At 39.0% G+C, this 19910-nt stretch overlaps 2 protein-coding genes across 4 annotated transcripts in view; one reads left to right on the forward strand and one right to left on the reverse strand.

Moving 5' to 3' along the window:
• LOC143292602 (uncharacterized) overlaps nt 1-19910 on the forward strand; it is a 204591-nt gene that overhangs the window by 116237 nt on the left and 68444 nt on the right. The window lies entirely within an intron of this gene.
• LOC143292601 (uncharacterized) overlaps nt 1-19910 on the reverse strand; it is a 57399-nt gene that overhangs the window by 19409 nt on the left and 18080 nt on the right. For 2 of the 3 annotated variants that reach the window (XM_076603052.1, XM_076603051.1), the window contains exons 9-16: nt 9612-9818; nt 8781-8864; nt 7161-7252; nt 6249-6569; nt 5775-5853; nt 2481-2561; nt 1762-2108; nt 326-494 (exon numbers count right to left, since the gene is read on the reverse strand). In XM_076603052.1, the coding sequence (XP_076459167.1) occupies nt 326-494; nt 1762-2108; nt 2481-2561; nt 5775-5853; nt 6249-6569; nt 7161-7252; nt 8781-8864; nt 9612-9818 (1380 nt within the window). The remainder of the gene's footprint in view (nt 1-325; nt 495-1761; nt 2109-2480; nt 2562-5774; nt 5854-6248; nt 6570-7160; nt 7253-8780; nt 8865-9611; nt 9819-19910) is intronic. The other variant, XM_076603053.1, reaches the window with a different exon arrangement.

Raw genomic sequence — 19910 nt, forward strand, 5'->3', positions numbered from 1 at the left:
GTTAATTCAACTGAAACAAGGGACAATCTAAATGAAAACAATGGACTAATTCAGATGTTTTGTTGTAGTTATTACTGTTTTTGTTTGTTTTGTTTGTTTAAAAAAAAAATTAACTGTGTAGGGCGTTTTTGTTCTTTTAGGTTTAATTACCTGGTTATTTCAATTGCAGACTTCCAACATGTCCATTTTCAACATTTTAATTAAACAGAATGAAAAGGTTGAAGAAAAGGTTAAAAAGAAAATGGGGAAGAGAGAAAGACAGGCAGACACAGACAGACAGACAGAGACAGGTACAGAGAGAGATGGCCTTTCTTTGAGAACTCACAGGACAAGAAGCAGGGACAGAGTGAACTGCCGATGAAGAAGGTGGTGCAGACGCGGGTTTCACCGGAGTTGAATTGCTCCGTGCCGCTGGTTTAGCAGAAGCTGACTGTGTTTCATTCACTGGTTTCAATGCTGCAGGGGATGCTGCCTGACCTGATGCCTTGCTGGGTCTGAAATGTGAGACAACAGTCACAAGATCTGTGTAATTCTGATTCTGCATACTGTGGGAACAAATCTATTCATTTACATCTTCTATATAAACAAAAATCTTAATCTAGTCTGATGTACAATCAAGCTCATTGTGTTAAAAATGGTTCAGTTAAGCTTCAAAACCTGCATATCTTTTCCCTTTTATTACATTCTATGTCACTGTATCTAACTAAGGTGTTGTTCTCACTCAAAGACTTGTTCTGTCAAGATTCCCCAACAGGCCGCCACAGCTAATTTCATTAGGGCTCATTCTTTGCAAGCAGCTGACAGGGATTTCTAAATGTCATTTGGGCACAATAACCAAGTGGTTAAGACCAAAGCACTTTCAATCTGAAGGCCTTAGGATTAATCTTGTTTGTGGTGGCTGGTTGGTTAATAATCAACACTGTTTTAATTTCCTGGGTCAACATTATGTGCAAACATGCCAGTGCCTTAATCATGTCTGTGTCAACACATGTGCAGTACATCAAATATACACCAAACAATGTACAAAGAAACAGCCATAAACTGAATAGTTTTGAGAAATTTGCAATAATAAAATAGATTTTTTTCATAAATTCAGAAATGTTTTGTCAAAATGACTTTTCTTGATACGCAGCATCTTCATAAAGGTGATGTCCAGATAGGTGTTTTTGATATTACCCTGGCTGGTCTGGATTCTCTAACACCCATTGTTGCTGAGAAAACAATAATTCCAATTAACAATCCCTGTTTTATTTCATACACTACAGGTTTTTTTGTTGTTTCTCCTTTTGTAAGTAATATGAATACTTACAGAAAAACTAACTAAACATATAATAACCCCCATTCCAGACCACTTGCAGCTCTGAAAGTGCAGTTGTGGGGACCAAGTCCAAACCAAACAGAAAAGATGTATGCAAGGGTGCAATTTTTCACATTTTTAATCATTGAAAGGCAAAGGCCTACAGGCCAACCAGATGCTTCAACATCTTGGATGGGTTGATCTATTTGAGGAAAATGTAATGACTGTAACCCCCCAGATTATTCAAGGAACTGCACAGTGGGACAAGCAGGAAAGCTGTCCTGAAGCACGAGCTCTGCGACCATGGTTAAAAAACTGTAAATGGAACTATACTTGATTGATGGAAATTCTCTTATGGCTCAAACTCTAAATCACAGATCTGAACCATCAACGGACAAGAATTGCATCCATGTATAAGCATAAGAAAAAGACATTTTTAAAAGAGTGACAAAATCAGTTCTAACTTTGCCAAGTGTTTAGATGAGTCGACAGTTGTGGATTTATCACAGACAGGTTCAGCAGTCAGGAAAGCTGTACTGGGGGTGGCAGATTTTTCAATGGTTCCCTGGGACACCACGGCAGCTGTTGAGCTTGAACCAGGGGCCAAATTTGCTGCGCTTGTGGAAGTGCTGGCTGTGGATTTGTTCGCAGCTGCTGAAGTTGGAGTATTGCTTGAAGTGGTTGCTGCCATTGTGGAAGTGCTAGGTTTCACCTTTTCCTCTGCCTCATTAGCTGAGCGGGAGGCAACAGCACCCTTCACAACATCGGACAGCCGGCTGCCATCAGAGGCCTCATTACTGGAGGCATTGTTCTGAAGCATTGAGAAAACACTTTTACAAAACAGAACAATCATTTTCCGATAATTCGATTGATATGATGATTTTTACCAGTAAAGCACAATACAGAATATTCAATCAACACATCCGCAGCCAAGTCTTATGTCTTTGCACCTCTTAGTTTTGGTGTGCATGCTTGCTTTGCCTGTAGAAGATCACAGGATAAATATGCGCCACTTTGTTGTCTTGTTTTGTGTTGTAACCTAAGTTTGTTCTTTGTCAGTGTGTACAGTACAATCTTTCTTGAAGTTCTTTCATTCTCACTTGCAGTCAACCTTTTCATTCACTTCTAATAAAAGACAGTTCTGTCCAAATACACTCCCAAACATTACATTAAATGCTCTTACCAATGATCCTGGCAAAGGAGGGAAAGATGTGGCTTGAAGGTCAAAATGAGGCTCCTTATTGCCAGGACCAGGGTGAGGTCTCTGAAATGTCAATAGTATGTATCTAGAGTATTGCTGCGGGCAGTTAACTTCCTATCCTACCTCTAGATTTATTATTTTACACCAAACATACCTACACTGATTCATCTGAGTGTGAGACACTGGACATTAGAACGATAGCTAAGATGGACTGACAGCTGAAATGACCAAACAATTTTTTGCCAGGTCAGACACAGCAGTCAATGTTTATGACAAAAACGCATCCAATTATCTGCTTTCATGGACTTTCATCACTGCTGAAATGATTTCAAACCAGTGTGTATGCAGCTTATCACCCAGTTTTACAATACTTATGCACTGTGACACAACTTCCCATTCAAACCAGCTGCCGTAGCGAAGTGGTTAGCGTCGTGGACTGACGGCTGGGAGGACGCGGGTTTGAATCCCAGCCGAGGTGGGTTTTTCAGCCCATGGCCGGCTCCTACCCAGAGCTGAGTGTGCTGTGGGCTTAAATGGGGAGACTGACTGGGACCACACAGTCGAGTGTCATCCACTTCAAGGATGCGTCTTTGGGTGTGTTGCTCTAATTACCTGACCAACACTGCAAGTGTCTGTATCTCTCGGGCCTGGTTAACGCTGGGATATCATTGACAGGAATCGTAGAGTACTGCCTTGTCACGCTCATCAGTCTGGCTCCGTGACCAAGCCATTATTGTTGTTAGTAGGGGGCTTAGTAGGTGGTGTCCTAAGTACGTTGGATCAGAACAGGCACCATTGAACACCACCAAAGTGACTCAGCAGCAGTGCAAGGTCTCCTCTGGTGTGTAGCCTCCTGGCCACCTAACATAGATAGTTCCCTGCGGACTGCCGATGCTGGAACTGTGACGGACGAACCCAGGTGTGGCCGTGTATGGGGGAAGCTAGAATAAGCGGCGTGGGAGTAATGCCACTGAAATGGTGCAAATGATGGGGCAGCAAAAAAAAACAACAAAAAACCCCCAAAAAACAACAAAAAAAACAAACATTCAAGGACTATCTGATGGGTCAATTTCATAACACACAGCTGAAGAAAAAAAGTTGTTGCCGGGACAGAGGATGCTAAGTTTTTCAAAGGATCATGTTGGATAGGCCTTGGGAGGAACAGGCATGACTTTCACTTTCTGACTGCTCCAAACAAGTGAACTTCATCTGAACCACGTCAACTCCATGGTCATGCACAGTGACAAAGAAAAACCACCTGTGCAAAGCAGCCCGTACAACAATTTCAAAGTCCAGTCCATGTCAACTGATGAAGCTAGTAAAATGAGGTTCTTTTCAGTTTCAAATTTCACAAGATAACACTGAAAAACTGTACTGAATTCATTTGAGTTCCTTCTTGCCAATAATGATGCTCATAGTTTTGTTTTGTTTGTTTCTCGTTTGTTTTTGTTTTTTCTCTTCTAAACAAAGGTGAACCTGAGAAGTAAACAAGAGGCAAAGCTTTCAAGACTCACTTGTGCTTTGTGCTTTGTCCAGTAAAGAAAAAAGATTAAAAATTGTTTTTTTTCCAAGTGTTCTGTAGTAAATGATATACAAAAAAAGCTTGGGAGAAAAAGAAAAAAAAAAGGCATGCCAGTGAGATCAAATTATGCATGCTCAGTTCCGAAACAAGCAGACTAATCCCCACTGCTGCGGCGCATCTAACGCCATTTGACTAATATTTAAAGCAATGGTTTTTTTCTTCTTCGTGCGATAAATAGACGTGATTGTATTGGATGTAATAATGCCGCTTAAATCATGTTTTTTTTTATAGTTTTATTTTGGTGGTAAAGGAGACGTTGCCATCACTTCAAGCATATCGCAACACATGGCAGATCTCTAGATCTGCATGAACCAGTCTACAACCAGCTGAGAGAAACAGATGATTCAATTTTTTTCCATGCTCATTCCAGTTAATTCAGTGACCATTTTAGAATATCTATTTTCAGTAAACACATCAATGATATAGTTTGTATCACTGTTCTGTCCAGAATTTGTTTGGTTTTTTCCTTTAAATTGTGAACAAGAAAACTGAGGCCATGTCATCTTCTTACCTTCTAGCAACTCAGTGGGAAGCTGTTTTTAGAATTTTTGGATTTTGGAACAAATCTCAACAAAATAAACCATTAATAATCCGGAAATATGGCTTAATTTGGGAGACTTACAACCTATTATTGGAATGACTGTGAAGGATTTTTTTCAAACTATGTTTAAGCCAAATTTGGTATTGGTAGACAAAGTATTTCCAGAGAAAATGGCAATGTTAAAGTTTACCACAGACATACACACACACAACTGAACACCAGGTCAAAAATAAGTTTCCCCCAAGTATGCATTGTCCAATAGATTTCTGAAATTTCCTGTTGATTTTCTTTGAGCCAGAACATGTGTCCAAAGCTTATTAACTTCAGATGAATCCCTGTACCCACTTCTTCCCATATAAACAGAACAAGTAGCCTTCAAGACTTATAGACAATTCTTAGCACATTTCTGAGAATACTTATGACATTTGCAATATGGTAAAATGTCTTATTTTCTTAGCTGTTACTGCATAACTATTACTATTCATAATTTAACATATCTCGTATCAATCTAAATATAATGCAGCTGCAAACCATGGTTCTCATTAAGTGCTTGATTTTATACTTTACTATTTGAAGTGTGAAAAGCATTCAGTATCAATCAGCAATCTTTGAATTTAACAGCCTTCCCCCCCGAACTCCCCCCCCCAAAAGCCAGTAATTAAAAAACAACAAATATTTACTACACCTATGCAGTGTATGTGTGCATGTGATGTGCATCTGTGAAATGAATCTAACCATATGTTCATGGAACATACACAACCTGAAGCCCATAGATAAGTGTGTATTCCAGAACTGTTTGTTTGCCAGGAAAGAATCTGCCTATTCACATGATGCAAAACCAGATAAAAATTTATAGACTCCTGTGATATGTTAAAAGGCGACATAGGGCAAATCACTTCAATCTCATCTAACGTCATATTTTTTAAGAAAACAAAATGTGTTTCTAAGTGCGTGTGCAGCATGCATTGGTATGTACATGTATGTAGAATACTGGTATGCCACATCAGTCAAAAGAACAGATGTAGAAAATGGTTTCCTAACTGCCTTTGTGAAAGTCTACAAATATGTAAAATTCACATTTCATAACAAAGATATATTTGTTCATTGTCTGTCAAGAACCTCTATTGAGAAAATTATCACCATTCACACTCACTATATTTCTTGTTCCTTCATCAGTGCGTCGTGGTTTTCTGTAGTTTCCTCCACGCCTGAAATCAGTGTTCATCCTTCTGCTGAATAAGTCAACAAAAAGATACGTAAATATACACAACCACACAATAGTGAACAATATATGTCATGAGCAAGTATAATTAACAAGTGATATATTTTGTTATGGTGGTGTGAATTCTTTTTAAATGGGTAGGCACACATATTCAGCTCTTATCATTTCAAATTTTTTCTTTCTCAAATACAGCTGCTTGAATTAAAGATGTCATTTGCTTCCAATTTCTTGATACTTCTCTGCTGAATGTGATCTATAATACAAGAATTTTCACTTCCTTCAAGACAGAAAGTGGGGGGTCCTGTGTCTTTGGACTGAATTTTGCCACAAAAAATATTGCAATGCCCACAATGGTTGTAGCTTGTGTGTTAAAAAATACAGAACAAAAAAAAACTGTTTACTTACCTTGGATGTGGCACTGTCACAGCAGAGTCTGTTCTGCTGCTGGGGACAACAGAGTGAGAGTTCTGGCCACTGCTGACGGGAACCAAGGGTGTGGGGGCAGCACTGACAGCAGAAGCAGTAGCCTGAGTGCCCAACAGCCCACCACTACCCTCACTGCGACTGCGCCCCGAAGGCAGGGAGCGCAAGTCAGGAGCGGGGTGGTTAGTACTGCGAGGATTATTAAGACGTGCAGATGGATTGTTGTGGAGGTGGGTTCGGTCTCCAGACCTGGAGTCCAACATCTTGTCTGAGGTTAATGACTGTGTACGATGTTTTCCCATTCTGAAAAATTGACAGCAGTGTAGACATCAAAATGCAAACTGTATAAAATCAAAATGAATTATAAAGCAGAGATGGGAATAAGCAATTGTCAAAAGATACTAAAAGTTGGGCCGGGTGGAAGGCAATGCAGGCAGCCGTTGCCCTTCCAGATTGCCTGCTCACCTCTCACTTGTACTGTCAGACACCCTCAGCGGACTTTTCAACAAAGGTAGACATAAGAGTCCCCTCCACTACTCCTAACACCTCAGTCCAGCAAGACAGTCATGTGCCTTGCAAATCAATAATGCAACAGAAAAAGAAGGAAGGAAATTTAAATATCCACCATTTAACCCATTCAACACTGGAGTTTACAGCCTCGACAGACTTCCATGCAACACTGATGCAGAAAAAAACACAGAAAATAGAGAAATGCTTGGGCGCAGGGCTCAACAAGTTAATGCCATAAAATGGATTAAATCCAAAGGCCAATCCTCACAGTTGGCATCATTCCAACATATCCATAGAGTCTACTGAAGTGAAATGAGGGAAGCAGGTAAATGCATTCAAGTATAACAATGATAAAATAAAACACGCAAAAATTAAAGGCCTTACCCTCTGTTACTGCTTCGGATCTGATGAAACATGTTGCGGCTGTGGTTGTTGGATTTGATGCTAGCAGCCTGATATCCGTTTATAGCCAGCATCTGCCAATAAAAAAGCTAATGACAAAAAGTAAACACACACTGACTGATCTGATCAAAGAACGCTATACACTGTGCACACAAAGCTGCCCCCACCCCCTCAAAAAAAAGGAAAATACTGAAGAACACAGAATTTCCATACTGTGAATCTAAGTTAATAAAAAGTTAGTCAAGGTTGTCAGCTATGTATAACATACTGATCGCTTCCATCACTTTTCCTGGGACAGTGTGTGTGCATACGAGTTTGTAGGTCCGCGTGCATGTCAAGGGGCAGGAGATGTGTGGATGGAGTCGTTGTGTGTTCATTCATGTGCAGGGGTGCAAGTGTCCATGTAGACAAAATACAGAAAATGAGTTTGCCCATGTTGCCTATCAAGAAACTGACACACCCAAAATATGGATATGCATGGAGAATAGGGTTTTTTGGTGTGCTCAACATCAAAAAACAAAATTAGCGTAACTGAAAGCTGTGTGTTGGAATGTGAACATAGGCAGACCTGGCCACATTGGATAGGGATTTCACTATTCAACATCCAGCTCTTTTGAATTTTCATCCTAATCCCAGATACTCTTAGAGAAAAGTAGAACTGCAAGTCAAACAGAATCCATCTCAGAGACAAGAGATCTGATGAAGAGTTATAAACTATGTCGCAGACTCAAATGTTCACCAAAGTTTATTCTAGATACTTCAGTACCCTCTTTTTTCATACTGGAACATAATAAACATATCAACAGTGCAGTTGCTGCTTTTTACAGTTTTGTGTGTTCCTTTTAATAGCAGACAAGAAATGGAATGTCACACTGTCTTAAAACCAAAACTCAATGTAACAGAATCTGCCAAACACGATTCAGGGTAACCCAGCAATGATCCAAAGACAAAGAAAATCTTGCCAATCCAGAGAAAAGGGGGGAATGGGGGGTGGGAATCCCGACATATCTGCGACATTATATCAAAAAAGTGTATATAAATATATGTTATGCTGAAACAAGACAGGTGCAGTGACTCAAAACAGTTAGAGCACTGGATTCTCAACTGAGTGTCCTGGGTTTGATCTCCGGTTTCAGTGCACCAGGTGGGTTTAAAGTTGGAGGTTTTTCCTTCCAATCTCCCAGGTCAATGTATGTGCAGACCTACAAGTGCCTGACCTCCCTTTGTGTGTATACGCATGCAGTAGATCAAATATGCATGCTAATGATCCTGTAATCCTTGTCAGCGATCGGTGGGTTATGGGAAACAAGAACATACCCAGCATGCAAGTATGATTGCCTACATGGCAGGGTAAAAACAGTCATACATGTAAAAACCCATCCATACATGAGTGAATGTGGGAGTTGCAGTCCAAGTACAGAGAGAAAAAAAAAGGAAAAAAGAGGGGGGAAAAAAGCTGAAAGAAACCAGTATTTTGCAAAGAGCTGAAAGCATTTTTGTTCCTTTTGTTCACAATATGAACAAAAACATTCATCTCACAATCAGGAGTGAAAGAGTACCTGTGATTAACGCCAAACTTGAGAGCCTTTTAACAAGACTTACCGCTCCTGGATCAAGGAAATGGGGAGTTGCATTGGCAGCTGCCCATTGTGGTAAAACAGGGGGAAAGTTGAATAGCTGGAACTGCTGAACAAAAGTAAAAAAATCAAATCAAATTAAATAACTTTTTAAAAGCTGTAGAAACAAGACACTCATCACTTAAATTTTTAAGAAATGTGGGTAAACACAACTCTCATAGCTGCTTTAAAAACATGTTTATATTATACAAATAAAACAATTCACATAAAACAATTAATAATTAGAAATACAAAACATCTCAATAAATATTTTCAAAAAAATCTTTGCACTGATTCAGCTGCTGATCTGAACGGCTTACCTACATTCATTCCAACCTTTTTGTGATACCTAGGCTAGAACTATCTTTGACAACTCTGCAGAAAAGCACTTTTTATTGCCCTGAAAATGTGGAGTGAGGGACACTTGTGTACGAATCAAACTTTCAGGCACTGCCCTGAAAATGTGGAGGGACACGTATACAAATCAAACATAGAAACAGTGCCCTGAAAATGTGGAGGGACACGTATACAAATCAAACATAGAAACACTGCCCTGAAAATGTGGAGGGACACGTATACAAATCAAACATAGAAACACTGCCCTGAAAATGTGGAGTGAGGGACATGTATACAAATCAAACATACAGACACTCCCCTGAAAATGTGGAGTGGGGGACACGTATACAAATCAAACATACAGACACTGCCCTGAAAATGTGGAGTGAGGGACACTTGTGTACAAATTAAACTTACAAGCACTACTGACATGTACAAGTCAAACTCACAGGCACTTATGACATGTACAATTCAAACTCACAGGCACTGGCTGCTGGACATGATGTTGGCTGATGTATTGTGGAAGGGGTCCAGCCATCATGGGGTACTGGGCCTGAGGCTGCTGTGGTATGAAAGGCATCACTCCATTCTGCTGGGGCTGCTGCTGGCCCCCAAGCATCACATTGCTTTGAGCATAGTGACTGCTCACACCCACCGACCGCACCAGAGAGTTGGCTTTGATCCGAGCCTGTTAAGGAAAAAAAAACAACAACAAAAAACACATCAATAAATAACATTTGGGCCCGTGACAAACACTACTTGTCACTAGCATCTATTTTCTTTCTGCTGTTACAATTTTCCTTTTCAGTTAACCAATTTCTTGTTACTGTAAAATGAACCAGTGTTTCCCATCTGTCTTTGCTCAAATGATATTAACCCATTCACTGCCAGGAAAATAAGATTTAAGTGAAATCTATTTGCCAAGGTTTTTTCACAAAAAGTGGGTATAAATTTTCAAAAAATTCTGTGCTCTTTGTAGGTAGCGGCAGCCCCCATGGCCGATGCCGGGAAACCTATGAACGCCTAAAAAATTGACTAATTTTGAAGTGCATTTTCTCAAATTTGATTTCATTTTGTGAAAAACTATCCAACTGAAATAATTATTTATCATCCATATTTTTAATTTTTTTTATTGTGTTTGCTTTATACAATGCGTAATGAGTTCGCGGATGGAAGAAAAAGAAGTGTACTGTAACGTGAAATAGCGATCCTTGTTCAATGGCGGCCGGCGTCTTTCTGAGCGCGACACAGTTAGTTTCAACCACATAGTGGAAAAAATCGCATCCGTTGTTTTCCATTCATTGGTTACTGTTCGAAAAACTGGGAGCCGTGAAAGGGGAAAGTTCAAGGAGAACTTTCGTGTGTTTTTTTCCTAGCCTTGGGCGAAGTAGGGTAGTTAGATCTGAGCGCAAAGTTACGGGAATTTTTCGGCGATCTTTCAATGCCTCGCGCAGTTCGAAAATGAAATCTGACCCTACGCGATACTGTATGAGCGGTAAACAGCATTTTCTACTGATTTCAATGGTATCCGAAACTAAGATTTTTGATCCATGGTCAATTTGCTCAAGCGATTCAAAAGCAGGTACCCCTCTTCGTCAGCTGCGTCGGCCCAATCAACATTCGACACAGGAGAGCGGCACTTCATCTAACACAAAAATGGCATTGTTTCTCCAGAAAATCTTAAGTTTCATCAGTAAGTTTTATAATATTTTTGAAAACAAATGTCTTTAGCACTTTCATGCACAATATTGAGCTGAAATTCTTTGAATCGATTTTGATCGATGTCAGTAACTGGGCAGCTTGGATCTATTTCATCAGTGTTTTCGTAACGTGACACTGTGTTTCAATCGGAACACGATTTATTTTTTTCTGAGTAAAACACACAAAAACTATTGATACAGAATGAAAAATGGACATGTTAAAACAGAGCCCATGAATTCCAATTACTAATATTTGATTGATTTTTGCTTTAGTAAGCAAAATATTACCTGGGTCTAAAACCGGAAGTGCTCGGGACAGCATTAGCGTCGTCTGCTGCAGACTCGGTGAGTGTTAAATGAGTGAGTAAAAAAATTGTAATGCGGTTTCTTTTTCCGTAAGATGAGCATTTCATTCAACATCACACAAAAGTCTGATAGTCTGATATTATAGTTGCTTTCTGCTTCGATAGCTGTGAAACTTTATATTAATATATACAGACAGATAGTTACTATGCTCTCACATTCCAAAAAGAACAAGAACACCCCCCCCCCCCCACCCTCCCCCACCTCGCAAACTTCACTTTAATAATTTGCTGAAAGTTGTATAATCATTCCCCTCACTTGTCTCTGAGTATCATCCACCAATGGTAAGTAGAGGGGAGGGGGTTGTCAATGGTTGTGGCAAACTTGGCACTGAGCCAAATCATTGACCACTTGCTCCCGCTTAGAATCCCTGACTGCTGACCCACCACCTCCTCCCTCCAGTCATCCCCTCCCCCATTTCTTTCCTGTCAGTGGAGTAGGTGTGTGTGTGTGTGAGAGAGAGAGAGAGAGAGAGAGAGCGCAAGTTTGCATTTGCACATGTATGCTTGTGAGTATGTGTATGTATGTCTGAGTATGAAAAAAGTGTAATGTGAAGAGATATATGATTAATTTGAACAGTGCAGTCAACATCCTGTTTCTTAAAAAAATTAACACCAATTTTTAACAAACTAAAATTAGCAAAAAGAAAATCAGTACAATAATACCCATAGCCTAAGCTGCACATCAGGTTAAGTCAAACTATATAACACTATCTGGGATCCAGCAATTAAGAGTATAACGTACGTGTGTGTGTGTGTGTGTGTGTGTGTGTGTGTGTGTGTTCATGTAACCCATGATATGCTATGCATCTCGACTGCATGAAACAGGAAACAAAGAGATAATTCATGAAATGATAAAATGCAAAATGCCTATGCACATATTGTGAATGAAATATTCACTTTGATATAGATATATATATCTATATATCTATATCTATATATATATATCTATATCTAAGACATGCATTCTCACATACACACACAAATAAAGGTGAGTACACAAAATATATATATCAAAGAATAAGATACTAAGTATGATTTGCATATTAACAATAAAATATTCAATATTTAGTAATCATATATACCTAAGACATTTAGTAATACATTCATCTCAATCATGAAATGTAGTACCCTGAAGTGGAAATATTTGAGTAAATAATCGCATGCAACAAAGACACATAAGTTGAACAGTACATGTAGATGGCAAAGCTCTTGTCAGCAACTGGAAAGGACAGACCCCCAAAACTTCAGCCTCAGTTGTCAAAGCATAAGTTGTTGCTGCAATTAATTTGAGTTTTTGTGTGAAAGGTAAATGCAGACAAATAGTTCAGTGCAGTGAATTTTGTGTTGCTGTTGAATGCATACTTACCTGTTAGTATGCCATTTTATAATTCTGTTATCACAGTGTTGTCCTTCCACTCAAAACACACCGAAATTGACAAAATCCTAAACATATATTAAACTGAGAGCTCTGTTTTTGGTTGTATGTTTTAAATTGAATATAACATTTTTTCTTTCTTATGAGCTGGTCTGTGTATCAAACATGTTACAGAAACTGAGAAAGGGCTGCTCATGGCAGGGCATGCAAGACCTATTCAATGATCCAAAAAGGCCAGTATGAACAGCTCAGGTAGTGAGCAGCATGTTATTGTTGATGCCAGGAAACCTGTGAGTGCCAAAAAAGAGATTTTGTGGTGTGCATTTTCTCTCTTGTGAATCAAATGCCATTTTGTGAAGAAATAAAGATGCATCATCCACCTTTTATTTCTTATTTATTGTGGTTCTTCTACAATGAAATGCACGACTGGGTTCATGGATGGAAGAAAAAGCTAGAGAGCTGAAAGAAAACAGATTCATATATCTGTCATTTTTGCTAGCAACTTAAGTAATATTTGCTCCCTCCTGGGAACCTTTGTTGTGGAATGCCCCATCAACCTACCCATTCTGTACAATGCTCTCAAGTTACATTTGTTTAAAAATTTGCAGTTATTTTGCAGAAGCTGATCAGCCAAGACCACTGGTAACTTATTGTGGCTGTAACTTCAATATTTTTTCAAAAGCAAAAATTTTGAAGAAGTCTCATCCACAACGTGCACCCTTATTTATGAGGAAATCGGGTATCATTCCTTTTCTGCCAACTTTAGCTGGAAGTTTTAAGATTGATTTTAATTTATTTTGAAAGCTGACATTTCACTTAATACACACACAAAATTTCCTGGTCCTACTTGTGACAGTTACTGAAATATTCATCTTTGCAGCATGCTACCCTAATAAACAGTCTTTTTTCCGCTGGTCAAATTGAAGGTTTTTCAAAGTTTGAGACTCTGATACTTAAAATTCAGTTAATTATCCTGCCTGAAAAAAATTCAGTGCACTTTTTGATGTATTCTGCAAGATATTTTATTATGAAATGCAACTGTCTATTCTTTTCAGTGCTGTAGACCTTCAAAATTGCTATTCTGTGCAGATTGACATGTCTTGATTTTCTATTTCCCCCTACTTTGACAGGCATATTTTCCAATTTCTTTGCTGCTGAAGTGTTATTTTTTTCTTGTGCAATATGCCATTATCATATGGTTTTTAGAAGTATATGAGTTTTCATTACAGTACCATCATGGACAATACAGTATGACTGTGAAAATGTGAAAATATTAAGTACTGACAGCATGTACACATCGTCACATCTTTAAAATGGAATATCTTCAGAACCAATCAAGATATTCACTTACTCTTTTTTTTTGTTTTTCTTATATTGTCTTGTTGTTTGCCAAAAATCACATTTCAGTCATTGTAATGAATATTTAAATTTTCACTGCCGCCACCTACTCTGTTATTGCAGAAAGACCCATAAAAGTACGTTTTTTGTTGTTGTTTTTTATAGGTAAATGAATAAAGAATACAAAACACATGAAGTTTTCCCATTTTATGTATTTTCAGTGACATGCTGTTGTTTTGAAATCAGTGTTTTGTTTTTTGTCAAAATTTCAACTTGTTGATTACAAACATTAGTCAGGTAATTTGCACTAAAATATATTTTCTGGACAAATGAATATCTGCACACACAAAATCATACTAGAACAGCCACAATATATATATATTTTTTTAAAGATAAATACACAATGCATTTTGACTTTTCCAAGTGATAATATGGATGTGAAGCCACGCCCCCTTAGTTTCCACCCCCCTCCTCTTCACCCCTGTCACACTGTCACTTTATCCAGTTCTCATAACTGTCTTGGCCAAGTGCCAAGAAAATAGCCCATACTGTGTCCTGCTAAAAATTCGGTGACTTCTGTCATCTGCTAGAGCTGAACAGCCGGCATCACTCACTGATAGTCATATCCTGGCCACTCTCTTGATTGCTCCCTTTATTTTCTATCAAATTATCCTATAAATGTTCACCACTGTCTGCTCCTTCGAATTTATGCTTCAATTCTTTCTGAGCATCAGCTAAAGAAAGTAATCTTGGTTGATTTAGTTCCCCACGATCGCATGTCTTGAGCACGGCGTCAGTCCGACATTTTGTTGAGCGAGCGAGGAAAGGAGCCAGGCAAACACTGCTACAGCTGTACAGCTGGCATTACTCACTGGCAGTCTTATCTTGGCCACTCTCTTAATTGCTCCCTTTATTTTCTATCAAATCGTCCTATAAATGTTCACCACTGTCTTCTTTGAATTTACGCTTCAATTCTTTCTGAGCATCAGCTAAAGAAAGCAATCTTGGTTGATTTAGTTCCCCATGATAGCATGTCTTGAGCAAGGTGTCAGTCCGACATTTTGTTAAGTGAGCGAGGAAAGGAGCCACGCAAACACTGTGACAGTAACCCGACCAACTTTCAAGTAAAGGACTGCCTCATGATGTTGATGGTGTTTCTAGCTATGAATAGAATCTAGAAAGATTCCCCAAGCTAAAGCTACCGGTATTTTTGTCAACAAACTGAATGCAAACCAGGGAAAAGTCAGAATAGGATGACAAGTTATCTCATCACTGTGGCAGCGAAGCATACATGCTTTCCATGACGAGTTATCTCGTCATATAGGCAGCCCTAGGGCTTAACCCCCTGCCTGGCGAACATTTTAACAATTTGTCAAGGAAAAACTTGAGGGTTTCCACTTAAGTACAAAAATATCTGCTCTTCTTCCTCAAATACATAGCTGCCAAACTTTCAGAATCGAAAATAGGAATCCTGGTTGGGGGTGGGGGTGGAGGGATAGTGGGAGTGAGGGGGCACAGACCCATGAAGCTGAAGCATTTATCATGTTTCAACAAGCTAACTCTTCATCTCCTGAAAAGAAAACACCAGACATAAACAAACCTGAAGCATTTTTCTCAAATCCCAGAACAGACCGGAGAGTAATATATTTTCAGCAATTGAGAGGAATATTTTTAGTATCTTCATTATCACTTACAAAGCAAAACTACATTCTTTTGAAATTTTGAATACTTTTTTTCTTCCTTTCTACAATCCAAAGTATTCCTATATTACTTAATTTTAGACACTCACTTCTTCAGAGAAACTAAGGTCACTTTCTTGCATTTCTCCAACAAACTATCTCTTAGGTAAGTTATTGTGGCATGGTCCCTCTTGCTATTTGAGGATTATCAATACCTCTGTGGTGTCCTGACCCATAGGAGAACGAAAGTCTACTCCTCAACTAAAGTGTTTTTGTTTTTTGTCCTACCAAAATCAGCCTTGGGAACATCACAATTCTTAAAATCTTTCCCCTCTAATGTCTTTATGGTCAAGAACACAGAAATAAACAATGCAAGCTTACTTTATCTACATGTAGGTACCGGCAGTCAAAATTTTATGATAGAAAAAAAGATTTGTGATACATTTTATAAAAAAAAAAAAATTCTTTAAAAAATAGACAAAACACAAAAAGAATGAAGTCTCTACCTTTCTTAGTTTCTTAGATATGGCCGTTTTAAGATATCTGTCATGACAAACTTGGTAAATTTAGATTTTCCTCAAGTTCAATGATACCTGAACAGCGTAATCATTACCACAGCAGCCCCATCTTATTACTTTTCAAGAGTACATAAGATATAAAACAAATAAAAAGAAAAAACAAATCCATTACGCAGAAAGTTTCTATTTTACAGAGCCTCAAATTTGACAAAAATGCCAGTTTCATATGTCCAAAATACCCTGATAAGGCATTTTTGGAGGACAGCCACACAAAAACTATACATTGGAAACAGCTGAAATCTATGATTTGGACCCCATACAACATAGTGATTCTGCTTATTTTTTCTGTACAATTAACTTGATTTACAAATGAATAATTGGCCTTTTAAAATGGGGTTTTCCTTAATTTTTGCGATGGAAAAAGTGATGTCACAAGCTGTCAAACTTAAAACAGCTCTAACTCAAGATCTATTTGATGGATTTGCTTCAAATTTTGCATGAGTGTGTTAAGAATGTTACGAGAAACAATTCTATTCAAAACAGTAGTATACAAACATCAAACCGGCACTTTTTGTTTATCCATATGATGAAAATGAATATGTCTTGAGGTACAAAAAAGCTTAAATCAGTGAATAAAAAAAAAAGTGTCTAACATATTTCTTTTAATCTTAACAACTTGTCAATACATTTACTACTTTATGTTTGTAAACAGTTTCCATAACATGAAAAAAAGACAAAAGAGAGAGGAGAAAAAAAAAGGGTTTTCTGGTGTGGGAGGTTGGTTGGTGGCATTGTCACTGACTGTCAACAAGATTTATGCATATCTCTGTACAACAACTATATCTTCCTCAGTTTGTCATGTTCAGGAACAGACCACACTCTGCCATTCTGCATTGTAACTTCAAAACCAGAAGAAAACACAAACACTGCAGAAATACTCCCATCTTCTGGCTTATGCGGCCAAACATGTGTTGTTGGCAACTGTACATTTGCGTAGAAAGTTCACCTTAGCCTGGTCTGGTTTAAAAATTTCAGACACTTCCGACACAAAAATCATTGTCTACCAGCCGCCGTGGCGAAGTGGTTAGCGTCGCGGACTGACGGCTGGAAGGACGCGGGTTCGAATCCCAGCAGAGGTGGGTTTTTCGGCCCATGGCCAGCTCCTACCCAGAGTTGAGTGTGCTGTGGGTTTAAATGGGGAGACTGGGACCACACAGTCGAGTGTCATCCACTTCAAGGATGCGTCTTTGGGTGTGTTGCTCAAATTACCTGACCAACACTCACAAGTGTCTGTATCTCTCGGGCCTGATTAACGCCGGGATATCATTATGACAGGAAGCGTAGAGTACAGCCCTGTCACGCAGTCCCAAACCAAAATGGACCTCCATAGCAACATCGTCATCATCATCGTCATCCTCCTCCTCCTTCATCGTCATCAACAGAAACAAAATAGTCTCAAAGTCTGTGGCCTTTCATGCCCTGCTCTCATGGTGGCCTCAGTTTCGATACCCCTCCACTTCCATGCTTGGGGTGAGTCCTGTCAATGTCGTCAGTGTCGGCAGATCCATAGAGGGCTGTTGTTTGAGGGACGTGGTGGCGGTCTCCACTCTGGGGGGGACGCTCACTCAGTCTGGCTCCGCGACTAAGCCATTATTGTCGTTAGTAGGGGGCTTAGTAGGTGGTGTCCTAAGTACGTTAAAACAGAACAGGCACCACTGAACACCACCGAAGTGACTCAGCAGCAGTGCAGGGTCTCCTCTGGTGTGTGGCCTCCTGGCAACCTCACATCGATGGTTCCCTGTGGAATGCCGACGCTGGAACTACGACGGACGAACGCGGGTGTGGCCGTGTATGGGGGAATCTAAATGAGCGGCGTGGGAGTAATGCCACTGAAACGGTACAGATGATGGGGCAGCAAAAAAAAAAATAAATAAATAAAATAAAATCATTGTCATAGAAGACAGCCATATTTTCTCCAGTCCTGGTGAAAACAAGATCATTAAAACTGTTTTCTTCTTCAGCTGTGTCACTGGATTCTGAAGACAGGTCATGGTCTGTATCAACATCCACTGGCTCTGAAAAAAAAAAATCATTTGATCTGATACAGATGGTTTACAAGTTCACAAAACACAATGTAGGCTAAATCAGTAAATGTTTAAATATTGGTTTATGATATGATGTAACCGAAGATGGTTCAATGTGTGCTGCCCGGAATGCATGCTTGTATACATATACTGAATGCCTCTGCAAGTGCATCAATTCATTGATTCATGCTGTGTGTGTGTGTGTGTGTGTGTGTGTGTGTGTGCATAATTATAAGGTATGCACTGTTTGTTCTTTTTATTTTTTTCTCATGTAGCTTTCGTATTTCCATATAAGAACAGGTTTATATAATACTGCTGCAGACAATATAAGAAAACAAAAAGAGGAGTAAAACCTGTCAAGGCTCTTCTCTATGGACAATTACATTAATATTTGCAATTGTCACTAAAACTGGGATTCCCCCCCCCCCCCTATTAATGAAAGCTAGTTTCTGTTACTTACTTATTTCTTATTTGTTACATGTGTTAATGTTTGTTATCAAAAGATATTGCATATGAATCAGTTATGGTGTGAAATCTGCATGTACAGCAAAGACACTGGGTATGAAATGCTTTGCACAATATTCATTCTGTCCCTCAGTGTTAGCACAAAAGCGCACACACACACACACACACACACACACACGCACACACACACACACAGCGGATGTGTTGCTGCATGAGTGCATGCTCACTTCATATATTTTGTGTGTGTGTGTGTGTGTGTGTGTGTGTGCGTGCATGCGTGCGTGCGCGCTAAAACTATGAGAGAGGAAGGAGATAGAGTGTATTGACAAATGTAAACAAAGAGCTTGATGATGTGAAACAATTATGTACAATGGCCTTTGATCCCACCTCTCCCTGCTCAAATTGTGAGATAGATCAATATATTCCATTAATGTTGGTATTTATTTCTGAACTAAGTTAACAATAAGTAATAACAAACCAATCTCAATAATTATGTTAACCTACTTAACTTCTAGGTCACGAGAGGCCTATGAGGTGGTTATTTCCGGTTTATGTCATGAACTATTGTGATTTAAATCGGCGATCCTTTCTTTTAGAATCCTAAAAGAATCATAAAAATGTAATAAAATGCAAAACAATGCATTTACTTTTCATTACGTGAGTTTTCATACAATATTTCAGTCTAGAATAAAATAGCACTGACGCGAAACACAACTGGTGGAAACGTGTTGATCACTTCGTCAAGCGGTCAAAGCTTACTCCCTTTATCACAAAATCAGAACGATCCAATGGATTAATAAGCTCAAAGAACTACACTGATCAATTAAACATGAATCGATTTGTAAAATTTGTAATACTTACCAAGGTGATTTTTTCTCTGGATGACGAAATGTTAGCGTCATCGCTTGTCGATTTCATAGGAGCCGCCGCCGCTGAGTCGAGTGTGAATGTGTGTCACGGTTGCAAGCATGCTTTGCATTGGCTGCACTATATTTGAGTGTGTATGAATACCTTGACCTTTGATACCATTCGAATCAGCGAAAAATAAGCTTTCTATCGCTATGATGTACCAATGGTTTTTATAGTTTACATCGCAAAAAAATGTGTCCTTTTAACGGGATCCGTGTGCTGGCTCTTTGTTATTAAGTAATTAATAAAAATAACTGATGGTGGAACTTGTTTAGGCTTCGACCTTGCGGTTTGACCTTATTTGAATATTGGGGATGGAAAATTCCACAACCTATAAACAAATCAAA

Source organism: Babylonia areolata, chromosome 18, assembly GCF_041734735.1.
Source record: "Babylonia areolata isolate BAREFJ2019XMU chromosome 18, ASM4173473v1, whole genome shotgun sequence".
Taxonomy (NCBI): Eukaryota; Metazoa; Mollusca; class Gastropoda; order Neogastropoda; family Buccinidae; genus Babylonia; species Babylonia areolata.